The sequence below is a fragment of the Brachyistius frenatus genome, unplaced genomic scaffold (assembly GCF_029030835.1).
Source record: "Brachyistius frenatus isolate BFR_SWC_R1_liver_20210118 unplaced genomic scaffold, ASM2903083v1 Contig_1, whole genome shotgun sequence".
Taxonomy (NCBI): domain Eukaryota; kingdom Metazoa; phylum Chordata; class Actinopteri; family Embiotocidae; genus Brachyistius; species Brachyistius frenatus.
This window is the reverse complement of record NW_027210600.1, coordinates 5,130,001-5,150,488: the sequence shown is the minus strand read 5'-3', so window position 1 is coordinate 5,150,488 and position 20,488 is coordinate 5,130,001. Positions and strand designations below refer to the sequence as shown.

At 42.1% G+C, this 20,488-nt stretch overlaps 1 protein-coding gene across 2 annotated transcripts in view; it reads left to right on the top strand.

Annotated features, from left to right (window-relative positions):
* Positions 1 to 3,579: 3,579 nt before the first annotated feature.
* tnfrsf19 (tumor necrosis factor receptor superfamily, member 19) overlaps positions 3,580 to 20,488 on the top strand; it is a 17,693-nt gene continuing 784 nt past the window's right edge. The window contains exons 1-8 of one of the 2 annotated variants that reach the window (XM_069709246.1): positions 3,580 to 3,675; positions 4,312 to 4,425; positions 10,079 to 10,257; positions 10,377 to 10,462; positions 17,606 to 17,770; positions 19,279 to 19,407; positions 19,589 to 19,691; positions 20,415 to 20,488. The exon at positions 20,415 to 20,488 is cut by the window's right edge and continues 195 nt beyond it. In XM_069709246.1, coding sequence (XP_069565347.1) covers positions 3,610 to 3,675; positions 4,312 to 4,425; positions 10,079 to 10,257; positions 10,377 to 10,462; positions 17,606 to 17,770; positions 19,279 to 19,407; positions 19,589 to 19,691; positions 20,415 to 20,488 — 916 coding nt within the window. In that variant the 5' untranslated portion in view covers positions 3,580 to 3,609. The remainder of the gene's footprint in view (positions 3,676 to 4,311; positions 4,426 to 10,078; positions 10,258 to 10,376; positions 10,463 to 17,605; positions 17,771 to 19,278; positions 19,408 to 19,588; positions 19,692 to 20,414) is intronic. The other variant, XM_069709324.1, reaches the window with a different exon arrangement.

Here is a 20,488-nt window from a genome sequence, read left to right as displayed (position 1 = left end):
CAGAAATCCACGCGCGAAGGGCGAAATAGAGAGTGTAAACTGATAGAATACAATAGAATACAATAGAATAGGAGGCCACAAGCGATAGAGCAGAACTGAATTGAACAGATTGGGCCCACTTTAGATGGACTATTTAAATGTAGGCAAATCATTTAAATTTAATAATAACTACAGTAATCGATTTACATTTTCATTGCAAGACATTTATTGTTAAAACCAATTGAGTCAACTTTATACTGGCCATTATAAGTGTGGAATGTCTAACATGATCATATAATACGGTGGAACACAATACAAAAATATAAAATCTGTGTAGAATAGAATCAAATAGAATACTGTTTAATAAAAACAGTTGTAGAAAAGATGCACATTTTACATGAATGAATGTTTATGATGAAATAGAATACAACCGAATAGAAAGAGCCCACTTCACACGGGCCATTCCAGCTATGTAATGTTTATATAGGTGGAGTTGAGCAGGGAAGAATAGAATAAAATAAAATAAAATAAAATAAAATAAAATAAAATAAAATAAAATAAAATAAAATAAAATAAAATAAAATAAAATAAAATAAAATAAAATAAAATAAAATAGAATAGAATAGGTCTCCACTTTCCACTGGACATGATAGAGTGTGTATAAAAATAGAGCTATGATACCGGATAGAACAAAATAGAACTTTTTTTTAATGACAGCAGCTCGATAGACGTTCTACAGTAGACTACAGTAGACTACAGTAGACTACAGTAGACACGAACAGGGTAACGCTTCAGCAGCAGTGGAGAGCTGTCAGTTAAACGCTGACACCAGCAGGTGGAGACAACAGCGAAGCTCCGATCTCCTGCTGGATGAGCCAGAGGTTTGACTGCAGTACCGTCCTCTCACAGCCAGATGACTCAGGTCAAAGTGAACTGCAGGTGAACTACTCAGTAGATTTGACCTTAACGAATGAATAGATAGAAACACCGACGAGAGAAACGAGAACATTGTTACTGTGACTGCTGAACTGTGAAGCGACACGAGTGCGATCACGAGAAAGAACAAAACTCTTAAATGTCGACGAGGGGAAACAGACACGGACTTGAACTTAGACTGAAACTCACAAAGTAATGACACGTTTGTTTCATGCTGCATTAAGAAGCGGGATTTAATATTCCACGAGAGGCTGAGGAACAGATAATTTTACCTGTGCCGAGTAGTCCCTGATTTCCCTGGAATTGATATGGCTACAGCATGTCCTGACATGTACAGTAATTGGCCACTTTTACTGCAGTGCTGAACTTTTGTCCTGTGTGTCTTTGCCTCGTTCAGACACACAGCAGCGTGCACACACAGCTCACACTTTCGCCAGAGGTGGATATGAACTTGTACGTTGTGTGTCAGTGTGGCCCTTTGTCAGATCAGTTGCAAATGACCTAATTAACAGGCACATTAACAAACCTTTGAAGAGAATGAATGTTATGTGCGCTTTAATGGTAAATAAAATACTGAGACTTCCAGCCACCACTCCGTTCATAATATTATAATATTTGAAGTGATATTTTATTATGCATTTAGATCAAGATGAAACAGAACTAGTTTGCAAGTTGTTTTTTTTTTTTTTTTTTTTTTTACTGGATCCTTCCCTTTTATAAAATATGTTTTCATTTCTATCCATTGTTTTGTTTGTTTTTTGTTTTGTTTCGAATTTGCATAAACAACCACTGTAGCTTTTTGAGGTAGTTTTAAGTGGCTCCACATCAGGGAGCAGATATATATCTTTAAGTCCCAATATTTACACTAACTGATTGTATCTACCTGCTGTATTTACCAGCTTGCTGTGAAAATAAAGTCAGTAACTTGACATTAACCCCAATTCTTCCTATTAGACGAATTAAAGACTCGAGCTCCACCAATCCTGGAACAGCACACTGACGTCATGACATCTGCACATGAAAGCTTCCCAAATAAATTCATATTGTCAACCTTCAAATATGCATGCAGTAAACAACAAATCAGCGGCATGTTCTTAATGGTCTGGCAGGCTGTTAGGTTAACTTCAACACATTAGGATGACTATGAAGTTAAACGTAACAGAGGGGACCGAAAGGGACGCTGTGAAGGGACCATTAGTGGTCAGCGGACCACAGTTTGGGGGTCACTTGGCTGATGTTCAAACTTGAGAGAACTGCCATGAAACAGTAAAACACACACACACACACACACACACACACACACACACACACACACACACACACACACACACACACACACACACACACACACACAGCCTTTCAAAGCAGTGTAACCCAACGTCTGCCTCGACATCATGATAAACTCGCTACACCTTCTCCACATCGACTTCTAGTTAGAAACCAGCTGAGTGATATTGATCACACTGAAAGCGGGTGGTGTGTGTGTGTTCGGCTGGGATCGGCTCTTTGATGTAGACGGGCTGATCACAGATCAGATACACCCGCTTCAGATACATAAAGCCAACCCCTCTCCCCGCCTTTGATCCTCGGCGCTGCTGGGTCTGTCCTCGATCCGCTGCGGCTCCCAGTTGTGCCGTGCGGGGCTGGAGCTGCAGCGCTGACATGGTGAGCGGACCGGTGCGGGAAACACGCCACCACACCTCTCACCGGTCTGCGATCGACTTTTAGGAACCGATACTTGGACCGACTTGGGCTCCTTTTTTTTTTTTTTTTTTTTTAGCAGGTAAGAAGGTTTTTTTGTTTGTTTTGTTTAGTTTCGGACATTTGAAGTGAATCCACTCACGACAAACGACCAAGCCTTAATTGCAAATATACAGACAGAGCACAACAACAAACCTGTGTAGTCTTTAAAGAGGATGTTACACGCATGATATAATATTTATGTATCGACACCGTAACGTTTAAAGTCACGTGTTAGAAAGACCGATTCTCTCAGTCTCTTTAGTGTATTGATATTTTTGTGGTTTTAATTGGTTACGCCGTGCCAATATTAAGATTTTTTAACATGCCTTTATGCAAAACTAGAAAGTTTTCCTCGTGCAAAGCTCTGAGAATATAGACTGATGTGTTTTTATATATGATCCCTTAATATCCAGTCCCCCTCCCCTTTATACTCAACCACTGTAGCTTTATAGTTGGAAATTTCATCTTTACTCACTGACATCTACTGTTGAGGTATTTAAAGCTGCAATACTTTGTAGATTAATCGACAACAGAAAATTAATGGGACTTAATTTTATGATGTATCTCTTTTTTGTGCAAAAAGCTTCTTAAATGTGAATATATTCTGGTTCCTTTTGTCCTTCATGATAATAAATTGAATATCTTTTTGGTTGTGGTCAGGACAAAACGAGACATCTCAGGCTCCACCTGGGAGTTAACATTTTTCACCATTTTCGGGCATTTTAAAGACCAAACATTTCAAAATAAAAACAGATTATGAAAATAACCATTATTTGCTGCCCCTATAGTATTATAGTTCATTATTTGAGCTCTATTGATGTTTACAGTAAGTGGAAACATAAAATACATGAACTCCAGTTTGTTTTTGTTTTTTTAAACATCCAATGTAAATATTTTATATTTGATTATTGTATCTTTGTTTCAGCTGCAAGCAACAAGTGGTGCAACAAAATGGTCTGGACGCGTCAGCACGCCGTCTCGCTTGTGCTCACTGTGCATGTCATATGTTCAGCTCTGGTAAGCGCTCTTTCCATTGCTGGTGCTGTTTTTGATTTCTTAAATTCTATTATTATTGTGTGCATATCTTGTCTGTTGCAATTTTGTAAACATTTACAACAATATGTGTACAAGCAAAGATACACTGAACACCTACTGTAGCACAAAGTTGCTAAACTTCTGCAAAAGTGGAACGCTACAATTTTTCAGTGTTTGCACATATTAAGTTGAGCTGCTCTTCATGCCAATGTTTCAGAGGCAACTGCTCATGCTGGGATCTGTTAAATCCTTGCAGGAGACCTTCCGTCAATGCTGCGTATCATTTTACCTTTATCCACTGCGCTGTCCCGATTGTATTTTCTATCTAGACTCTGGTCTCTGGTTTTGGTGATCCCTGTATTGTTGCCTTCGACTTTTCTGCTGCTGCAGCGATACATTTTTCCCACAGAGCTCATTAAAGTTTGATCTTATCTCCTTCCAACATTATTAGACTTATTTCCAAGAGGAGTCCAAATTGGGGGGCTGACCCCCTTAAAGTATTACGAGACACTGTGATGCATGCATGGCTCTGGAATGAATCTGCTTTATCTGTTATGGATGAAAGTGGTGATGAAATGCAGGAATCTCTAACTTTCACCAAATGACTGTCCCTCTCAGATTCATGTCAGGGCCGAGGAGGAGACCCGAGAATGCAGAGAGCAGGAGTACAAGGACCGGCTTGGGATCTGTAAACCCTGCAAACAGTGTGATGCAGGACAGGAGCTTTCAAAGGTTGGAGCAAAATTGTTTGGGACTTTTTCTGTCTTTTATCCTCTTTGGTATTAAAGGTGCATGTAAGATTTATGTCTGGTCTTGTAATACCACTTTGTCCGGCGATGGTGAGTCACTGCATTGTCCAGTCTGACCTCAGTCCGGCTCCTAAAGTTTGGTAGAATTTTGCGTATTCTTGCCCCGCCGTTAGTTAGCAGTTGGCTCTTTTCTTATAATTGATTATTGTAAAATTAGATTTTATGGACCCAGCATAAAAGTAGATGGCTAGATGACGAGCATAGCTTATTGAGGTCATCATGTATAGCTATTCTAACTGCTCAAATTAACAAACAGCTACGCAGGCAGGGATGTTACACAATTATTTCCCTTTTAAGAACTACATAGCTGCTGTTAGGGTTAGCCGTCATTGTTTACTGTTGCATCCATCATAACCCAGCGTCAGCCAACAATGATGTGAACTGCCGTCATGAAGCCTCAGGTTTAGATTTTGGCCTCCACCATCTTGCTAGTTCAGAGTGGTTTGTTGCCAGAAGTGACCATATTTGCACATGCTGGGAAGGAGCGAGCAGTGGATCTGACTGGATTTGACTGGAAATCTGACGACATTATGTCCCGCCAACCGATAGCGAAAACCTGACTGCACCGCAGGCCTGTCAATCAAACGGACACGCCCCCAAAAATGGCTTTTTGAGGGCCGCCAGAAAAAAATTATGACTTTGTATTTCATGAGAGAAGTAGAATGTGAGTCTATGGAGCCAGAGGCCTTTTGGAGCCAGCCCCTAGCGGCCTTTGGTGGTATTGCAGTTTATGGCGCTTCCATTTGGACCTTATTCTTCAGACCTGGAGGCTACATCTGCTTTTATATAAACTCAATGACTGTAACAAGAAGTTACTTCTTTTTCCTCTCATTTTGGACTGAGATCAGACTGGACGCTAAAGTGACTCGTTATCGCCTCTTGAGGTGTGGGGTGGTACCAATAGGGCCGGGCCTAGCTCGTTAGCATGCTAACCTAGTAGATATCTCTGCAACACAATATATACATTCCAAACTGTTATTTCTTCACATTTAGTTTTAGATGTTTTAAACTAAACATCTTACAGATTGTACCTCCTAAGCAGATTTATCTAAAGTGCTGTGTCCACCTAAGCATTTTCCATAGTCACTACAAGGAAAAAGCAGTGTCACTTGTTTATTTAGGAAAAGAAGTGTGTAATAACACAAGGGATCTAGTTAAATCAACTTCCCTGGGCTGAAAAAAGTTGGATGGAGACCTCGTGGGAAAAAAAACTGTTGAGAGTATGAAAAGAATGGAGACCAGTGTTTAAAAAGTGTATCTTATCCAGGGAAACAACATTATTTATTACTTCCTCTCTTTCATGCAGAGAACAGCCAAGCTGTTATTAGCTTTTATAAAACACCGACCCTTCTTTAATCAGTCACACCCATACTTTTGACCTTCTGCAGTTGAATGGCTTCCATTGTTTTTCCCCATTGCAACCCGTTCAACTTATTGTCTTCACTGTTTGAAGCAAGCCATGCCTAAGCTTGCTGCGCTCTCGACTGGGAATACAGTTTTTTCCACCACCTTAGCCACAGGTTTTTGTGTGCTTTGTACAAACAGGCCTCTGTAGTGTCAGTTGAGGTTGGTAAGCGAAGGCTTTCCTTTCTGGCAGCTACCTGCTTTCGCAAGTGTAGGCAGTGATGTAAAGGTGCGTTAACCACAGATAGTAATTAAACAGCGATATTAACCTGTTTTACTGCTTGAAATTGATTTAATAGTGACTGATGGCACACTGCAAAAACCCTCCATAATAATTTTCTACCAAATGCAGCTTTGCTTGCTGCTAAAATAGTGTTTTGATATTTAAAGAGTTAATTTAAAAACTGCAAAACGATATTAACAATGGTGGAAACCTCTCGGAAATACTTTTCAGGCTAACATTACATTTCAGCAGTCCCCTAAATAACCTGAAACTGAATCGAAACATTTGTTCCAGAATTTAAACAGAAACTGAACATACCAACCTCCACGAGTGGATGTATTACAAGGTTAACTTGTTTCTGAGGGAGATTTTTCCCTTCATAATTTAATCTCCGTTTATTTTATTATGCAGTAAGGAATATGTCTACATCATAAAATGTTATGGCATTACATGAAGAATGTTGTGCAAATAAACCATCTGTTAAACTGACTTTAGGTGACTTTACACTCTACTACATCTTTGAATACTGATGAAAAAACTCTGTATCACCCCTTGACATCTGCTACACACATGCATTTAAGCCCAGTTGCCTTTAATCTCAGTGCACACAGACATGCACCCTGTGGTTGGTAATACGCTTCAGTAGTCCTCGTGTTTCTCTGCCAGCTCAACAGGCATGAATGCTGCTAGCACCCTGGGGTCTTGGTTAATAATTGGCTGCCTCATTCTTTCTGTGGAGGTAGCGGGACGCCGGCTCAAAGTGGAGACCCAGGTCTGCGCTTGGAGAAAGTTTCCCAGAGAAACAACTTGTGATCTGAGCTCAGAAGACAATCTGTCCATATTCTGACTATTGGGAGGGAAGCAGACTTCTGGAGTCCCTCTGTGCAGCTGCCATAGAGATCCCAGAGGAATGTGGCCCAGTTTGCTCTGGAAGTTTGCCTCTGGACGCCACTCTGAGGCGGGCTGACAAACATCAATTAGCCCCTCCACACTAACTGTAGCTAAAAGAACCACCCACACAAAGCGAACGTCCATTAAAAACAGCTATTCATTTTCTCCCCGACATATTTCACTCTAGGTTTTATTCTCGGGAAGTTACTTAGTCCGTTGTGTTGCGTCAAGCATGAAGGAGAAGGGGCGAGTGCATTATTGTGCATGCTGGAAAACTGCCAACGGCAACAAAAAAAAAGGCAGGAACACAACTTTGATGTGTCAACATCTTGTAATATGTAGCAAAAGTGTAACATTTCCTCCAGCCACACTGAGGACAAAGGACTTCTGGGTGGCACTGGCCAAAGAGTAAGAAGAAAACGGAGTGCATAAGCAGAAGAAGTGTCAAAATCACAGTGGACAGACATTTGCTGTATGATTCTTGTGTCTAAAGAAGCCAGAGAAAGTTTGAACAAGTGTAACAGCGAAACAAAAACAGGAAGTGGGAGAGTGTTGTGAGTCTGCTCTTAACAAAACTCTGCTTTAACTAACTTGGCATGGTTTTCAGTGTAGTTTTATTATCAGATCAGATGACCGGCCGGCTGGCCCCCTTGTGATTCCCTCCTAATCTCAGAAATATCTGTGCGTCTGAACATGCTTCAGGTCCCAGCCAGCTCGCCCTCCTCTTCCCCCTCCACACTGCTGTTGTGCTTGGCAGTCTCACCCACACTAGATCAGGAGATAGGACAGGGAAATTGTATGTTAAGCATCTGCTTTTTTGGATGGGTTTTTAAATGAAACTGCTGCAAAGTAGTATATAAAAACGAAGCGACCGCCACACTGGAATGTTTATTTGCTTCGGTTTTGTGTAATTATTTGTCTTGCGATTTTTGTTCTTACCATGTTCCTATTAGTTTTCTTCCCAAATGCTTTGTTTCATCTCTTGCAAAAGTATAATAGTGTAATAGAGGTGTTTTGTAGTATTTTTGTCAGTATATCCTCATGCACGGAGCCTGAAAACAGACACGATATCTATTTGTTTGCCAATATTTGTGGCTGTTTCACAAGTGTGTCTTAAATGCCTTACAAATTGTATAATCTTCTTTTCACGTAAATAATAACTTCAACATCACAGTTTCACACAGTCTTTTCTTTTAGCTGCTCAGTCAGTGCAGGGTGTCAGCTGTGTTGAGCTTTGTTAGCAGGGATAAAAGAAGAAAGAGATCACTACTTGATGATCTGTGCTGTCTGCACAACAGGAGCAGGAGTTGGCTCCATTTTCCTTTTGTTTCAGTGCTGTGACCTGCTTGTGTCTGTGCAGCATCGGCCCATCCTGCCATGTGGTGCCCCATGGACAGAGCTGGTGCCAGTGCTGGGTTCATGTGCAAGTGGGTCACAGATCCACAGTAAGGTACCCTACAGTGACTGGGCCCACAGTGCTTTCTCAAGCACCAGATTCAGGGTGCAGTGCTGTGACAGTCTTCTGGCCTGCCCTGCCTCGATAGGAGCGTCTCTCTCTCGCTCATGACATAAAGCTACTGGCAGCCGAGTCTTCTTTATTCCGCCTTTTCCCGGTTTATCACTCATCAGTCACCCCCATCCACTCCCTCCCTGGGTTCCTTGCTCTGACCTGCTGCAGGGTAAGGCCTTATATGGAGAGTTCAAAGCAACAGCTGCAGTAGACCAGGCCTAGCTGGGCCACCTCGGGCCAGGCCCGGCCCGGCCCAAGGGTTCAATGTCAGGCTCACATGTGTTTGGCTGGAAGGAGCGAATTCTTCGTCTTCTATTCCGACTCTGCGGTGCCTTCTCAAGATCCCATCTTTGCCTCCATCTTTTTATTTCTTGCCAGCCTGCTTCCCCAAAACCCAACCCCCATATCAGTCTTCTGCCCACATTCCAGCGGGACGGCATGCCCGGGCAGTGAAATGGGACACGGGCGAAGAGAGAGGAGAAGAGACAAGCCCCGTTTGAAGCTGACCTTCACTTTAATGATATATGAGCCCCCCACAGCCTCCCTCCCTGGTTTTGGATTGCAGTGCGGCAACACTAGAGAAACAGGAGGGCAGCTGCTATGGAGCTGATAATGAATGATCAATGTATGATGTCATCCCCGCTGGGTCTTCTCACTTTGTGTGGTGTACAGTAATGTCAGCTGTCATGTAAATGTCAGTTTGTCATTGAAGTCTTTCAACATGATTTTCAGGAATGCGACGGGGAACTAATAAGGGAAAGAGACAAAAAATGATAAACAGCAGCAGGTGGACCTGAACAATGATTACAAATGATACATTTGTGGTCAACTGACTGTTGAGAGTCGGTTTGTCTCACTAAAATTTCAAACATAATTTTGTTTCTAAACATTGTCAGACTTCTGCATGTGTTAAATATGAAAAAATAGACAACTCCAACTAGAAAACAAGACACTGATTTCATAGAAATACATATGGTATACAGATGATCTTTGCTTGGCTCAGGTGAACAAATTCAAAACGTGCTTCAGCATTAGATCGTTCACACAGTCACAGGAAGCTGTGCCTCTAAAGATCACGTTCAATTGTTGAGCACAAAAAGAGTATTCATCTTGTTTTCTCCATCTACCTCTCTATAATCCTTGCCCCCTTCCTGAAGCATTTCCTTTGCTTGCTGGCCTCTCAATCAACGGGACACTCACTCTGTCTGCTTGGAGAGGGAGTTGCACAAAAACGCAGCAATAAACTTGCAATAATACAACAGTGGGTGTCCCTGAGAGGCTTTATTATTCAAATGCGTGGCCTTTCTGGGTCTTGCAGCGGAAGGCCATTCATTCATACTGAGAGAGTCAGGGAGATTATTGCCAGTGTAAGATGGACTCTTAAAAGAGGCAGGCCATTGTTCTCCTCTGATCCCATGAGCCAAGATCATTCTTTAATTCCAGACCCCCGGTAGTCCTCATTCAAGCACTCTTTTCACCAGCTGCACATCACACCAAACCACCATCCCCACCTCTTACCCGGTGTGTTTCTCCCGTTAATCCCTACAGGAATGTGGCTTTGGTTATGGAGAGGATGCCCGGTGCGTGCCCTGCCGGAGCAGTCGCTTCAAAGAGGACCGGAGCCTGCAGAAGTGCAAGCCCTGCCTGGACTGTGGGCTCATCAACCGCTTCCAGAAGGGCAACTGCTCCACCACCAGCAACGCCGTGTGTGGTGACTGTCTGCCGGGGTGAGAGCACAGACACGCCTCCACCTGACTGTTTTATAAAAGTTATAGTGCTGAGGAATAGTGAGCTGCAGTTAAACCTATCTAACCATGTGTTCATGACAACTTTGTGTCTTCAACAGCTACTACAGGAAGACAAAATTAAGCGGTTTCCAAGACATGGAGTGTATACCTTGTGGGGACCCTCCGCCTCCTTATGAGCCTAACTGTAAGCACCTTTGCTTTCTTTGACCTCGTCCTCTCACAGTTGGCTGAACATCAGTGGGACATTTTGCAGAAGGTTCTCATGAATACAAGCTATTCATCTGCACCTCACAATAGCTGATGTTTTAACATGAAACAACAGGGATACAATAGTCTTAAAGCAAACACCACCACCATCTACAGTACACTATTGAACTCCTAGCCAAATGCTACTGGAACCAAAAACCCAGGCTGCTGTGCCACAACAAAGCTTGCGCACACACAACATGCCAGCACAAGGTCCTCGGAGTAACCAGAACCACAGTCTTTAAAGGGTGGAGCGCACCATATTTCATTCAGTAGGTCTCGCTGAGCCAGCCAGCTCTGCTGTATGTGCAAATAAATGCTTGGATTTACAAGCTGAGCAGTTGGAAAGCTGAAATGGATACCACTAACATAATAGCGGATTTGCCAACACTAGATTATATTAGCTCAGAACATCACTCATTTTCAGCACTCGGTTTGAATTAAATGAGTAAACTTCCTCGAACAAACCCTTCATTGATATCTCGAGACAAAACACACCTCAATAGCATTTCTACAAACTACCGCACTGTTCTACATGCTTTTGTTCTGACACCAAAGTCAACACTCCGAGGAGTGTGTGATAATTTATTGCCATTATGCAAAAAGGAGGCAGGAGGTGTGTTACAGTAGGCTCACAAAGCAGAGCTCACATTCCAGTGGGCTGCAGATCCAATTAACTTCTTTCTTCTGGCCTTTATAAGTAGTTAAGTGCAACCTTATGATTTTAGGTTTCCACATAAAACCAACAGGCGAGTGAACTCCTACCTTCGGTAATTGAGTGTGACTTCCTGATGGCAGAGGATACTGCAGCTGTTTCTGTGGAGGCTTTTGGCAACAGGAGCATCAGAGCTGTCGCAGTCGGAGTTAGCGCCCTAGTGTTAAATAAATGGAGACGGCTATATATCAGACAACTGTTAAAAAAACAACAAGCTCCAAATGTAACGAATGGTGGCTTCAATGGACTCTGTGTCTGGTGTTTAATTTGTGTCTTTTTCGCTTGAGATTTTAAAACGTATCTTTTTTCACGCAGCATTACTGTGTGTGTAATGAACACTGGCCTTGAGACAACTGGGCTCCCTCCGTCTGCTCGTTTGTCCATCTGAGCAGCTTCCCGTTTTGATACTGGAGCAGGCCCATGAAACAAAATGGCCATTGTGTCTGAGAACATAGTCGGGAGTTAGCCCCAACAGGGACTCTCAGTGGAGTATTTCCAAATGTTTGAAAGTCTTGCCCCCCTCCCTCCAGTGTTATCTTGAGGAGGGTGGTGAAAACTTAAAGGGCAGATCATTCTAATAGGCCGCTCTGGCCCGGGGCAGCGGTGCAGCTGTGCAGGGGAGGCAGTCGCCGTCTGGGGTGGACTGTAAATCTTAGACCCCTCCTATACTCTCCTCCCTTTTCCCCCAGTGGCTTTTTGGAGCTGAGTAAAAACGAGGTTGTGTTTTATGGATTCCTGCTGCCTCTTTAATGTGTTTCATCTGCTGAAGTTTTTCACTGTCACGGTAGATCTGGGAGAGCTGACGAGTTCATGCTAACACACAAAACAGATACGTGCACACACACATGTTGGAATAATGCTACCTGCTCTTTGTAGCTTGTCCAACCGGATTTACACAGAAGTCAGACAGGAATTTCATCTTTTTTTGTTCAATGAACAGGAAAAACCATAGTGTGGGTTTGAAATGCAGCCATAAAACTATTTATCTGATATTATTAGTTATGTTCCAGGCAGGTTAAAAAAAAAAAAAAAATGCAGCAAATTCTGGAGGACAGACTCTACTGTTATTACTTTCTACTGCTGACATGTAACCTTTATATATATATATAAACAGCTGCAGCATGCTGACTCACTTCAAGCTCATATAGTCAGCTCTCACCACAAAAGGCACAAAACACACCAGACTGACAAAGTACAAGAAACATTCCTGCCTGCCAGCAACAACTCAACCCACAGCCCCAGGTATTCAAAAGCACCAAAGTGATTCAAATGTCAGCGTCTGCCACGGTGATCTTCACCCTCGCTGCTGTCTTAATCAAGTCATCATGCAGTGATCAGACCTGACAGCAGTAATGATGTTTGGTGTTGCCACATTACAAGAAGTGATGATTTGTCTGTTTTACCACAAACACAACACTTCAGATGTTACACTTTTGGATATTAGAATTCATTCCAGCATCTTGTTTCAGTTTAAAGGTATGGTGATTTAATATGTTGCCTGTTGCACCTCCTTTAATAATAATGCCTGAATTACACTGTCATTGAACTAGGATGTTCAAAAGGAGCTCATGAGAAAGTGTTTTTATGTGGAATATATTTTTATCTGCAGATCGCTCTTGAATTAGTGGAAGAAACTGACATCTTGATCAAATCTTAAAGGGAATAACAGATGTACCCATCTTTGAACCAAACTCATTTCATATTCTGTCTGAAACGGTAACGAATCCAAAAAAGTGAAGCATCGAAGTTGTTACATTTTCAAATCTTTGAAAGCCAGAGCCACTGCCAATTCCTTTGTTTACATTTTCCCTGAATTACATTTTTAATGTGTTCAAATATTCATTATATCAGACACACACACACACACACACGCACGCACGCACGCATGCATGCATACATACATATGATTCAGTGGTGTGAAAAAGTGTTTGCCCCCTTCCTGATTTCTTATTTTTTTGCATGTTTGTCACACCTAAATGTTTCAGATCATCAAACAAATGTAAATATTAGTCAAAGATAACACAAGTAAACACAAAATGCAGTTTTTAAATGAAGGTTTTTATTATTAAGGGAGAAAAAAAATCCAAACCCACTTGGCCCTGTGTGAAAAAGTGTTTGCCCCCTCCTGTTAAAACATAACTTAACTGTGGTTTATCACACCTGATTTCAATTTCTCTAGCCACACCCAGGCCTGATTACTGCCACACCTGTTCTCAATCAAGAAATCACTTAAATAGGACCTGCCTGACAAAGTGAAGTCGACCAAAAGATCCTCAAAAGCTAGACATCATGCCGAGATCCAAAGAAATTCAGGAACAAATGAGAAAGAAAGTAATTGAGATCTATCGGTCTGGAAATGGTTTAATAATAAAAACCTTCATTTAAAAACTGCATTTCGTGTTTACTTGTTATCTTTGAATAATATTTAAATTTGTTTGATGATCTGAAACATTTAAGTGTGACAGACATGCAAAAAAAATAAGAAATCAGGAAGGGGGCAAACACTTTTTCACACCACTGTACACACATAGATTTAGAGCCATTATAAATGTCATCAGATGAAAACAGAACACACAGTTTGCACAGATCTGAATTGGAAACACCAAAGAGGACTTCAGAGTTCAGGGTAAGACAGTCTCAGTTCTTAAAAGAGTTCGAGCAGACAACAGTCAAAGATCCTTCAAAGGTGTAAATAAGTGCTTCTTTTATTTGGACTTTGTGGCATACTATAAAGTCAACAGGCAGGGAGTCTGTGAAAGGCTGTGGTTTACTGGTCTGGTTTGGGTGGAGATAATATCAGCAGGTGAGCTCCCGTCAATGGGCCAGTGTTTATCTGTGTTTGCTGCAGCTGCCGGCTCTCTGATAACAGACCGCCTTTGTGCTGTCGGGCGCGATGCTCACCTCGGATGAGCCGAATGTGACCTTGACGATGAAGACCAAGTTCAAACGCAATGGTCAGATACAACATAGTGATCCCGCACTCAACTCATTATGAGTCTCAAACTTAAACACCCACACGGGGGTGTTGCACCATGTCGCTGTGAGACATTATACACAGTTTTTAGTGTTAAAATGTATTTTATAAACAGCATATTTATTTATTTTAATTGAAAGAATGCCTCTGTTGCTCTGCTATGATTTAATATTTACTTATGTCTGAGTAGAAAGCATCACTGCGCACAGACCCATTACATACAAATACCACTATATAAACTGCAAATTATGCTAAGCAGAGTGACTGAAGCTGTGTTGTCTGTTAACCCACCAGTTTTTCAGATCTGATTCTGGAATATGGCAAAAAAAAATTATGACACGTAATAAGTCTCGTTTCTGACGCAATGTACTTTTCAGTGCTTCTATCAAACTGAGTCCTTTATTGTGCCCTCTGGGTCACACTGAGATTTGGAGTGCCGCTTTGAGTTGTTTTCTTTGAAGGAATGTTAAATACCCTTATCCCCCTATCTGTCTGAATTAAAAAAAAAAAAAAAAAAAACTGCCCAAAGCTAAAGCAATGTTTACATTGCATAACAAAGAGCTCTTGGATGTGAAAAGGCTGAAACCAGTTGCCTTTTTGATCAATATACTGCAAATCAAACAGTAGAGCAAACTGAAAAAGATTTTCCCAAAATAAAAAGTCATTCATTTTACTTGTGTGGTTAACACAGCCTGACTTTCACTGTTTGCCCTGCTCTTAACACACACCATCACTGCAATGCATACATTGAAAATTAAAGTGTAAATTACACTCATAATGATCAGAGACGATTATGTTAGGCTTGTTGTAATGGCCTCGGAGAGAAATGTCACTCAGGCTTGCTACTGTTTTCCCACCAACTCCCCCTCAAAGCTGAAAACTGATGTTGTCATGTGGGCCGTGTTGACGCAACACCACTCCCTGACATCTCAGATATCACACAGCATGTCTGAAGAGTCACAGACTGCTGTTTTTTTTGTATTTCTGTGATTAACATCTGCAGAGGATCAGCAAAGTGCTGCTGCAGATTCAGCTGGTTTAAGATTTTTGAAACGTTTAAAAGTAAATCCAGAAAGTCCAAATCATTTGTCAATGTCGTGGTTCAGTCAGAACATTTTTGGGCTTATTCCTGTAATCTCAAACTTTAAAAAGGTAATTTAGTGGCATTCATTTTCAATTGAAGATGATTTTACTAATGTGTTAAAGGCCCTATTTTTAATTTGTGGACACAATTTTCAGCTAAATTTACATGAACAGTTGAACATTTAAAAACATTTTTTGTCTTTATTTGTTGCTGTATGCAGTGCTTGATCTTAAAACTATACTAATATCATATTGTATTAACAACAGATGAAATGACCGTGTAATGTGAAAAGAGTTGCACATAGTTACCATCCCTCCAATAAATTTTTATTATTAAACAGCAAAACACACCTCTCCAGTGTTTTGGTGTCTTTTAGCCTATTGTTGGGTTTTATTTAAATGTTTTGGTTGAATCTTGCTGCTCTCATCGATTATGACTAGCTGCAGCAGCAGCTCTTTTTGGCAAATAGATAAGAAAAAAAAACAACCAAAAAATGTGTAGCTACTCATCCTGCACCAAATGTCAGAAGGGCAAAGTTAGAAACTAGTTGACGGGGATTTGGAGTTGGAGTTGGCAGAGACCAAAAACAAAGCTAAAAGGGGAGTGAAAATGTAAACAGGTATCTGAATGAATGTTAATAGTGTTGCTGTATTTCTGCTTTATGTTTAGATATTAATTGAATATAAAAGTGGATGTAGCTTCCAGGACTAAAAAATAAGGCCGATGCGCAAGTGCCATACGGTGAAATACCATCGAGTGCCACTAGGGGTTGGCTCCAAAAACGCTCCGGCTCTATAAACATCCATCCATCCATCATCTTCCGCTTATCCGGGGTCGGGTGGCAGCAGGCCAAGCAAGCTGACCCAGACTCCCCTCTCCCCCGCAACATTTTCCAGCTCATGCTGGGAGATCCCGAGGCGTTCCCAGGCCAGCCGGGAGATATAATCCCTCCAGCGTGTCCTGGGTCTTCTCCGGGGTCTCCTGCCAGTTGGGCATGCCGGGAAAACCTCCAGAGGGAGGCGCCCAGGAGGCATCCTGATCAGATGCCCGAACCACCTCAGCTGACTCCTTTCGACGCGAAGGAGTAGCGCCTCAACTCCAAGTTCCCTCCTGATGTCCGATTGACAGGCCTGTGATGCAGTCAGGTTTCCGCTATTGGTGGGCTGGATGTAATGTCGTCGGGTTTCCAATCAGATTGAGTCAGATCTACCGCTTGCTCCCCCCCAGATTGTCCAAATATGGTCACTTCTGGCTCCAAACCACTCCCAAATAGCAAGATGGCGGCAGCCAAAATCCGATCTCAAGGCCTCATAATGGCTGTTCGGAAACCAATGGATGACGTCACTGCTGGTTGACGCTTGGTTTTAATAGACAATTGTTGGCTAACACGTTTGCATTATGTTGTTAAAAGTTTGAATTTTATAGCTTTTAGTTTACACTTGGATCACACTCTGGTCCTTTATCTATGCCTAGTTGTTGAAAGGATAATTACATGTAACAAAAGCCAATTTTTTTTTTTTTTCTTTCGAACATCAGTGCCAGTTCATCTGCCTTACACTGTGATATTTTACTTTTAGCCACATGAAACCCTGACGTTCTGTATAAAGTCACAAGTCTTTGTATGCGTGTGTTGAAGGTCCGGAAGGTGGGGGTGAATGCTGACATCACATTTCCCCTCAGGCGGGATGAGAACTTTAATGGCGGCTTAATCAGACACACACGCAAGAATAAAAACACACACTCTGTCTGTCCGATGTGTTTTCTCTGCATGACACATACATACTCATATATGACTTGTCTCAAACAGCCTGACCAGCATGTCTGCCTTTTGAATTCAGCACTGTGTGAGTTGCATGTGAGAAGCCTGAGGGCGGAGGGGGTGGAGAAGGTGGAGAAGGTGGAGGGGGGGAGGGGGGGTGTCTGTAAATCATCTTCTGCAGAGAACGAGACAGAGGCAGATAAAGAGAGAATCCACCACAGGCGTTTTCTCTTTGAACTCCTCTGCTTATTTCATTAGACTTTATCGGAGAGATTACTGACTTGAGGCAGAAAAGAATATTAATATGTCTCCTGTTACCAGATTCTGATTGGTTGAGGAGAGTATGAGGTTATCCTCTGTTTTTTTTACTTCCCTTTTTTATTTTAGCCATTTGTTCTGTCTGAAACTCTCCGATAAGTTTGTGCGTCCCGTCTGATTTTAACACCTCTCATAACCTTGCCACAAGCTGCAGCAGTCATCCGTCAACATTTCACGCCCCTGTTGTTAAACCGTTCCTCACAATCATCTCCTTTCTGCTGCTCTTCACAGGCAGCGGGCGGGTGAACCTGGTGCCGCTGCCCTCTGTGGTGACCAGTCCGCGAGACATGGCGCTGGCCGCAGTCATCTGCAGCGCCCTCGCCACGGTGCTGCTGGCCCTGCTCGTCCTGTGTGTCATCTACTGCAAGAGACAGCTGCTGGAGAAGAAGCCCAGCGGTGAGTCCCAACGCTCTGAAGCGACGTGTTTCACATCTACCGGTGTCTGAAAAGTGAATTTCACAAGCCAAGGTGGAGCAGCGTGATATGAGCTGGGCTTTGAAACATTAGTATTAGTTAGTATGCAGCTTTTAAACTAATGTAGACGGGTAAAGTTTAGTTCACACTGTAGACCCAGAGTGACTTTTGGAGCACTTCTATGCAGGCAGGGCTGCGTGTGGTTTTATGCAGCGAGCATTGAACTTTGAACCCCCACATCAGGTGCTGGCATTTCAATACATAGTCAACAAATTTCCAGTCCAAATATGTGCTCCAGTCAAGATTTCCAAAATAAATGAAGCTCCCACGTGTCCGAAATTTTGCTTTGTCATACATCATCAAACAATAAAGAAAAGATGGGGATAAGTTATCTTCAAATGTGTGTTTTGAGATCAGGGAAAGCTGTATTGTTTGAATTAATCACATTTTCTCATCCTGTGCAGAGGCTACAATACAATACTTTGATTTCACTGCACTCACTGAGTGCAGTGGAAGATCTGAACATATGAAGGGATTGCTAACAATAAGGCAGCTGAAGGGGAGCATGTCTTTCTGTGTGAATCTGATTTCACTGCTCTTTTCCTTAACAGCGCAAACAGGCGTTAACATTAATAAACCCTGATGTTGGCTATTTGTGAGAACTTGTATAATGAGCAGCATTCTTCAGGCCAAAAGTGTCTGAGTATGTGAAACATCCCGAGGCGAAGAATCAATGACATCACATTTCCCTGTTATGCTTGCCTGAAACAAAGAGTGCGGTAGACACACACCTCTGTGTTGTTGTTACTTTTTCCATACTAAGTGAATGCTGAAGTTTAGTGCTTCGTCAGTTGAAAGATGAACCCCACCCTTCACCTAAACTGCCACAAAATGCTAACTGTTTTAAAAAAAAAAAAATTTTTTTTAAACGATACGGAGGAATTTTAACCAGCCTCATGGACCCGAGGGTTGTAAAGCATTTCCCGACACGTACAAGAGGGTGTACGTCTAGTTAGAGAAACAGAGTCATAATAGAAGTAATTACACGAATAATCCCATTCCACACTGGTTTCATTAATATTTCTATAAATGTGTGAAGCATTGATTCTATATAAAAAAAAAAAAAAATACCTGTTCAGGCTTTCTTAACAAAAGGTTTAAAGAACTGACGGATCAGTTAATAGACTTCTTTAATGGTTTATAGATCATTTGCTAATCGACACCTCTAAAAATACTAATTTAGGGTTGACAGTTTGTCACCCTTCACTGGTTAACTATTATTTAAGGATCAAAATGTTGATAATTTTGCTCCAGACGAGTGATCTACAAAAACATATTGAACAATGTATTATTATTTATTAAATTATTATAAAGCCTTTATAAAGTTTAAAAAAAAAAAAATTATCATCACCAGAAGAAGATCCCTGCTGCTCGGGGCCTTGGATTGTTGAATGTCTCAGGTGTTGACTGTTCCCACTGTGTTTCCCCAGCAGCCTCTCTGAGGTCTCAGGACTGTCCCTACAGCGGGGCGGAGCTCTCCTGTCTGGACGCCCGCTGGCTCCACGACTTCCCCCAGAGACCCTGCTGCCAGTGTCACCTGGGCCCCGGACACACCTGTGGTAGGGTGTGGTTGTGCTTGTGCCATCAAACAAACAATGACTACAAGGAAAATACTGCATTCATAACTTCACTAGTGTACTATAGAGTGGGGTTATCACACCTTTAGACTAAGAGGTGATGGCAGTTGGGGTGAATGTCCATTTGTGTCAAGTTGCATGTGTTTATGTGTGTGATGTCCAGGTCCAGTCCATCTGATCCCATCTCTGTGCTGTGATGAAAGCTGCAGTCTGGGCCGCAGCCAGGACATCAGTCCCTTCCAGTCCCAGATGAGTCTCAGTGACGGGTGAGGAGATCACGTGCTCACGAGGATAAACAGGCGTGAAATGTGACGGAAATCTTCAGGACGTGATCATTTTCATCTGACAGAAAATGACAATTTATTGAAGCTAAAACACTGCTGTTAATAACCTTCATATTACACATGCTAGATTAATGCTGAACACCTTTAGCCAAACTGCAAAAAAAAATGTATGCCAGAGGGAAGTGACTGTAGCAACCTGCAATGTTTGCACCGTGCTCTGCTGACTGAGTGGAAGCTTCGCAGCTGGCTGACGGAGAAACTCAACATTAAGCTTACAGCAAACAAAATAAAACTACGCGCACATACACGATGACATGCCTCTGCAATGTAAACAAGTTTGCATTTGACTCGTATAGAAGGAGGCTACTGTAGCTCAACTGGTCCAAACTGCGTTGAATATTATACTGTATACGATCAAAAGCGTGAAGATAAAAAAAAAAAAAGTTGATTCAGAGTCGTTCCACATCAACGTGTATTTGGCAAACTTACAGTAAACTTGGGAACAGCAGCCACGTAAACACTGTACGGCTGCTTCCTTGGAGACAGCAGTTTAATTTCTGTTGTTTCGTCAAGGTACTCTTGACATGATTTAATGCGGTTAATTCACTTCTTTGAAGTGCTGACAACAAACGGAGAGCACAGGGTGTGGCCGCAAACGGAGAATCATAGTGATAATAACCACAGATGTCTTTAATATGCACCCAGGAACACAAACCTGAGCAAGGCGGGTGCCACGATGCAGCTGGAAGGACAACCAGAGTCTGCCGGTGGACACTCAG